Below are 7,589 nucleotides of genomic sequence, written 5' to 3'. Positions count from 1 at the left end.
ATCTATAGACCAGCAACACTACTCAAATTTACCAGCTGCTGATGTAGTGTAGTTATCCACTTATCCTGGTTGAGTATAACCTCAACTCTCTTCAACTTTCTTTTTCTGTGCTATAGAAAAAAACTAACAGCAGATCAGTGAGGGTTAAAAAAACATATTTTGGGGGGTTAAAAACATCCTTTATATTAATAAAGCAACAGTTTTGGATCCAAGTCCCCTGCAGTTCAAGGAGCAGGGCCCAAATGTCTATGACTGTAAGACGTTCACAGTACATTGTAGGGAAATGCCTTTGGTTTACTAACTAGTATGACATCTGAGAAATTGTATTTTAGACTCACTGCTCAAATACACGACTCAGGTGATCACCAGAGCCCATAAACCAGGACAAGTGGTTCAGAGAACTTGACCTATTTTCCATAATTTCTTATTTGTCCACCAGAGGGCGCTCCAGCTCTCACAATGTTCAGCCCACTTCCTCTCTCCTCCACCACCATGAGAGCTGTGATCATTGGTCACAATACGCTCTTCCTCATTCGGTAAATGGATCCTTCTTGGTTTGTTTCATTGTATTTCTTCATGTATCATTGTATGACAGACTCAGACAAACAAAAGTGAAATTTATATTGTGTTTATTTTCCATTCAGAACTTCTCAAACACACACGAGTAGTACAAACACTTACACCATTTCTTACTCAGACACAAACAGGCTCTCAATGTAAAATCTCAAAATACATTATTCAGTCTTTAAATAACCATTAAAAAATGCACCACACACACACACACACAATAAATAAATAACTTAAAATAATACTGCCCTCAGAGAAACATGTTGGCAACCAAAAGCATTTCATAACAAAATAAAGTCCCTGGTCAATAATAAATACATTACATATGAAGTTAAAGATCTGATTACTTGTCCACTGAGAACTGAGGACTGCCCACAGTATTCAGACCCATCCCAAGAAGATCATCAGAGTCCACGTTGAAATGTCTCTGATTGTTTGGCGGCGTTTGTTCAGACACACTCTCCAGAAGCAAAGTATTCCTGAGTGGTAGGAATCGAGTGAAGGGGACTGAGTGTCGATCTGGTAAATGTCTCGGCGCCAGAGACACAGGAAACCCGTGGTGCGAGGAAAGGAAACGGGTGTATCCATCCGCCAGCAGCAGTTCTCTGAAGGTGCAGTCGGCCTCTGAGTATTGGCCCTGAAAGGGGACAACAGATGTAAACTGTCAGCGGACGACAGGAAGGACGGAGACTTTAGGAAAATAAAGTTTTCTTTGCATTACTGTACCTGCCCCCTCAAATGGCCTCCGCTGTCCACGCAGAGAAACAGAGATGATGACCGTCCCTTGATGACTATGTGGCCTGGTTTAACGGATTTCAGCTCCAGCACACCTGAAACACAGAAACACAAATGTCTTATTCATAAGTCTTCCATTTATTTTCAAGGCCTCAAATTATCCACTGTGGGTGATTTTGAAAGGAAAATATCCCAAATTCTGGCCCACATATTACTGATTTATCTCCGAAATACTCACTGTAAAGGGTCTGAGCATCACTTCCCGACACTCTCCCATCCAAGGTCATCTGCAGATACATCCCTCTTCTGTGATTTTCTGCAACGAATGAAGAAAGAACTCAGCATCTACGGTGTTTAAGAGCAGCATTATGTCATCAATATTCCCATTACTAGAGGACTAAAATGAAAAGTGTTATAAATACCTGTGTAGAGGTGCACCTCTCTGACTTGAGTATCAAAGGATAACAGTGGGTTGGAGTCAGTGAGATAAAACGACAGAGAGAAAGGAAGTGAGATGATTAAGAGAAAAGCAGACAGGTAAGAGAAAGAGGTGTGTGGAAACAAAAACATTTGGAAAAAATAAGATTAAGAAAGATAAATAAGGAATAAATAATAAATAAATTAAAAAAATAAGAAACGGCTTATAAAAATAAATAGGTAATATGTGGCTCTGTACGAGCGTCGATCAAATTCTAAACCGGAGCAAGTTTTGCTCCCTTTTAAAGGAGTTTGGAGAAGGAGGTCCCACTTCCTGAACGCATGACTCAGACATTTCTACATAATGAAGCCGGGATTTAGACCTGTGTTTAAAACACTATGTATGGGCTTCTTCCTGTCATTTACTGTAAGAGTTGTCTGTAAGAGTTGGATGTTTAGACTCCAACGAGGGAAGTCAGGTGGGATAAAATTCCTCCGGCCCAACTAGCACATACATTTATGTTTTGATTTTATGTTTCCTAGCTACTGTTTCCATTATTAACCCGTTTAGCAAGTTATTGAACATTATTCAAGGACCTCTGAATAATAATTTATTATGTATAAGTGCAATTTATGAAAATGTTTAAGCACCAGCTAGAATTCTGACTTGTTCTCATCCTATTCCCACAATACTTTTAAAATAAATACACTTTTTGAGTGATTTGAATCATCAAGATATGTATTAGTTTGTGTCAAACAATGTCAATTACCTTTTTAGTTTTATTCCAAATGTTTTAGGACAATAAGACACCTCATTTGGGTTCGGGATTTGTTCATATTGACAAATATCAGTAGTAATGCTTTGTCATCTGTGGAAATAAACGCTGACAGTAACTTAGGGTGCTTTTCCATCCACTTAAAAAATATACAAATTTCCCAACTGCAAGAAGATATAACACAAACACATCTCTCTCTGCGTCATCTGCGGAATAAATTACAACAAACAACATTACGAGTGGAGGAAACTGGGTTTCATGGTGTTTATCTTATTATATGTGTGTGTTTGAGGGGGAAACAGTGGGTGAATCTGATTTACAAGCAGAGGACAAGTGTTTATGTGACTGCAGCTGTGCGGTCACCAGAGAAGCTTTACGTCAGCTTGTAAATTCACAAGTTAAGAAACACTCCGCATCATCAAGAAACTTAACTTTCTCTCCACAAAGTGCATCACCACCATGTTTCATTTCATTGTGATGCTACTTCAGGGGTCACTTCATCCAAAGTGATATAGTTTCTCACTTTCTCACTTGTCAATCATGACAGAGTCTGAAAGCTACATCAAAATATCATAAAGTGTTATTTATTACACCACCAAAGTCTACTTTTATTTAAAAATATCTTCATTAAGCTTCCAAACTGTCTCACATCAGACAAAGTATTGTTATATTGTGTTTGTGTTTGATATGAAGCTTGTTCAGACATGTCCGCGGATGATGAAATATAAACAGAATGGAAGTCATAAACACTGAAAAGCATGTTTATGTTGCGTTCAGTATATAATCAATACTGAGTGTCATGTGTGCCTCATGCTTGCATATATATGTATATATATACATATATATATATATATATATATATAGAGAGAGAGGTATATAGAGCCTATATTCATTTTCATTTCAAAATTTATTTCGAACATGTAGAATACAAAAAAAGAAAAGAAAAAGAGAATGATCATACCAACAAGTGGACAGTCAGAAACAAGTAGTATTTACATACAATGAAAAGCATAAGAAAAATAAATTGTCAAACAGATGCCTTGATTTACATATTCGAAAAGGAGGATTTATTTAATCCCACCCCTTCTGAAGTCAATTAGTAATTATTAACCAGCTTCCTTAGTGAGCCATACACATACTCTAATTCCATTTTCCTAAATTTGTCTAACTATAATTATTATTATTTATAATTATTCTAACTGTAATATAATTATTCTAACTATAATATTGAATACCCTTTTCCTGCCTTTTAGTAAGAGATGTTATGAATGAGGAAATAAAGTGATTTAATATAACATTTGAGCTTTTCCCTATATATACTGTATGTATATGTATGTGTCCACTTGTGGTAATATATATATATTGTTTTTTCGACACACTTTACTATGACATTTTAATTTTTTTTTCACATACTGTGACTTCTTTTTTACATACTATGACGTTTCTTTTTTCGACCTATAATACTATGACTTATTTTTTCAACATACTATGACTTTTTTATTTGTTTATATATATATAAACAAATAAAACAGTCATAGTATATATGTATATATACAGTATGTACTGTATGTATATGTATGTGTCCACTTGTGGTAATTCCCTTTTTGCCCAGTAGGTGGTATGTGGAGCATGATGTGGAGCAGGTAGAGTAGCAGTAATCACAGAGCAGGTGTGTTGTTTACCGGAAGAGGCACACAGTTGTTGATCGCCATGATGTTCCATGCATTCAATTAACTTCCTGAGGTACAGTATGTGTAGAGCTACCAACTTCATTAATGGCCATTTGAAATTGTGTGCACACAACATTGCGTGTGTAATCCCAATGCATTGGTCGACTAAACTTTCCAAGCCATCCTGACTTTGGTATTAGACCTGACTCTTTTTAGAGGGATAGGGGACAAGGGATGTTCAGGGGTACAGTAGATACAAAGTAGTATATGTCACATAGAAGTGGTGTACATGATCTGAAAGCTGGGAACCTGAAAATTAATTATCTCAGCACTGTGTCTAGTTGTTCTAGTCCAGGGGTCAGCAACCTTTACTATCAAAAGAGCCATTTTAGAATATTTTAAAATCTGTCTGGAGCAACAAAACATTTGATCATTGTGATGAAGATAACACAGTTTATAGTCTAAGTATGTAGTATATAAGTCTAATGCAGTGAGGGACCATGTGCAAATGTACTAACGAATATTAGGGCCACATTGAGGGAAAAAAAGTCATATTACGAGAAAAAGTCGTAATAATACGAGAATAAAAGCGTTATAATACGAGAATAAAGTCATAACTTTACGAGGAAAAAAAGTCACATGAGAATAAAGTCGTAATATTACGAGAAAAAGGTCGTAAAATTACGAGAAAAAAAGAAAATAGGTCAAATTACTACCTTATATTACTATGACATTGTTCTCATAATATTACAACTTTTTTTATTGTAAACCTATGTTTTTATTCTCGTAATATTACGACTTTATTCTCGAAATCTCAGATTTATTTTTTTTCTCAATGTGGCCCTAATTCTCCGTCGTACCATAGACCTACAACAATGATAAATAAAAATAAAAATGTAAACAAAAAAAGCAGTTATTCATTTCCATGTGTATAAATCCACAAGGAACTACTGGAGAGGAGCTAAAGAGCCTCATGTAGTCTCATGTAGCTGACTGATTGCTCTCTGTGCAGCCAGGTGTGACGTCAGTGCGCAGGTGCGTCCAGGTGCGCAGGGACCGTCTACAAAGTGCAACCCGGAAGAGATGCTCCAAAAATATTCAATAACTTCACTGGTTATACTACAACACTTATTTTGGGAAAAAAATGTTTTTTTTTTTTGCATAATTTTGGTGATTTTTCTTTGGAAAAATATTCAATAATTTCACTGTTATACAATGTAGTGCCACCAAAATCACTTCCCACACAAGGGTCTTATACTACAACACTTATTTTGGAAAAAAAATGTGCTTTTGAATAATTTTGGTTATTTTTCTTTGGAAAAAATCCTTGAAACTGTTGTACCAGATTGTTTATCTCAAAATAATCTTTTAAAATCTTATGTTGTTGCATAATATCCAAGTAGATCCAATCCTAGAAAATGTGTTGCAGAATGCAACTTTTGTTGTAATACACAACACCACATGGTTTGCATGTCCAAAGTCCTACACAAGGTTATGAACAAGCCTTTCTTTTTTCAAAATAAGTGCTGCAATATAACAAAGAGGAGACCCTTGATGTGTGAAGTGGTTTTGGTAGTATTACATTATATAACAGTGAAGTTATTGAATATCTTTTCCTATAAATTCCCCCGAAATTATGCAAAAGGCCAAACTTATTAGTGTTGTAGTATAACCAACAGGAGACCCTTGATGCGTGAAGTGGTTTTGGTTGTATTAAACTATATAACAGTGGAGTTATTAAATATTTTTTTTAAAAATCACCAAAATTATGCAAAAGAATTTTTTTTCCAAAATAAGTGTTGAAGTATAACCAGGAAGAGACCATTGATATGTGAAATGATTTTGGTGAGACTACACTGTATCATTTTTACCTGTTGAAATACCTTTAAAGGGCCAATACAACGCATAACATGCAGATTCAACTTACCAAAAAGTGATTACAGCTCCTATGGTGTCACTTAAAGGTTATTTATTTATAAAAAATTACTTAAATTTCATTCATGAGGCCTATATTTGACAGATTAAAGCCCATCCCAGTCCTTCATAAGGCCAGCTGTTGTTGCTGTTTTCTATGGCTAGCTATCTTGAAGACGTTTACAAAATGATATGGATATTCCCAACTTGATCTCACTATGAATATCCGTAACTTTACGTTGGTTAACTTATAGATTGTGTCTGAAGACATATTATGTCCTCTGTCTTCTGACAGTACAAGAGGAGAGAGGAAATGGGTTGGGACTGGGAATCACGCCCCTTTCTGCAGAGTTTAACTGTAACGCGTCCAAGCTGAAGTTAAACTGAGCATCTGCATTTCAACGGTTCACACTCTGAAAGACGACTGCCTGCCCTGTTTCAGCCACTTCTCTTCTGTCAGTGTGAGGGGAAAATACAAATAACTCCTTCAGTAGCATTTTTACAGGTATGTTTTTTAATTACAGCTTTTACAATCATTATCATTATTATCATATTATATTCAATTATCATCACTACTCTCCAATAATATGAATTTAAATCATAACACAATTTTTTTTCAAAATGTACACATACAAGTAGCATATCTTAAATGTCCATAATTTAAAACATATTTCCTTTTTCAACCTTAAATTAAATTACAGTCAGTCTTAAAACTAGGTATGAAATGAACGTACAGTTTAATACACACACACACACACATACATACTGTACATACATACATACATACATACAATAGCAGTATCATAAAAAAATGATAAAAAATAAAATACACACATTTTACAAAGTCCTGACCCAAGCTTTCACATCATTAGATGATTGATATCATGACGTTCACTCTAAAATGGTTGATTTTGGCATGCATATTAACACAAATGCTTAACTCTTTTTTTTCCCACTTTGAACAGGATTTTGTCATAAAGCACTTTGCTAATTGTCTCATTGTCTGTCCTATTCACATTTGTGCATCTCATGTCTGTTATGGCTTAAGAACATATATTTCATTTCCCCCGTGTGTGCACTCATATTCTCCCTTTTGAACCTCCCTCTCCCCAAACTCTACTGTATTGTGATGTTACTAGCCAGAGTATGTTCTATTATCAGTCTAAATCATAGATAGTAAGATCACCTGAAAGGATGTGTGACGGGGTATCTGTCTCTCCATCTGAACAGGAATGCAGTTTCCAATTTTAAAAACTATAAATTCATTGTGTCAATATCGCAATCTCACACTCAAAAAACAGAAGATGTATTCACAATAGGCGATGGTCACTTTCTACAGGCCACTTTCTACAGAATCAAACAGCATCATGCCACAACTATGGATCAAGATGGGGTGAGAGAGATAGAGAGATAGAGAGAGAGAGAACAAGAGAGAAACAGATGGATAAACAAACATTCACTCATTATTTTATCATCTTTTCAGAAATCATTCACTCAGTGTCTTTGATTC

The 7,589-nt window shown here is 35.4% G+C and overlaps 1 protein-coding gene across 1 annotated transcript; it reads right to left on the bottom strand.

Annotated features, from left to right (window-relative positions):
• Positions 1-910: 910 nt before the first annotated feature.
• fgf21 (fibroblast growth factor 21) lies at positions 911-1,946 on the bottom strand. The gene is made up of 4 exons (XM_037754283.1): positions 1,725-1,946; positions 1,541-1,618; positions 1,294-1,397; positions 911-1,204 (listed from the first exon to the last, which is right to left on the bottom strand). The coding sequence occupies exons 1-4, from the start codon at positions 1,870-1,872 to the stop codon at positions 911-913; spliced, it is 624 nt and encodes a 207-aa protein (XP_037610211.1). The 5' UTR covers positions 1,873-1,946.
• Between the last annotated feature and the right edge of the window lie 5,643 nt (positions 1,947-7,589).

The sequence above is a fragment of the Sebastes umbrosus genome, chromosome 20 (assembly GCF_015220745.1).
Source record: "Sebastes umbrosus isolate fSebUmb1 chromosome 20, fSebUmb1.pri, whole genome shotgun sequence".
In the NCBI taxonomy this organism is placed as follows: Eukaryota; Metazoa; Chordata; class Actinopteri; order Perciformes; family Sebastidae; genus Sebastes; species Sebastes umbrosus.
The sequence above is the reverse complement of the archived record's forward strand: the minus strand, read 5'-3'. Positions and strand labels throughout refer to the sequence as shown.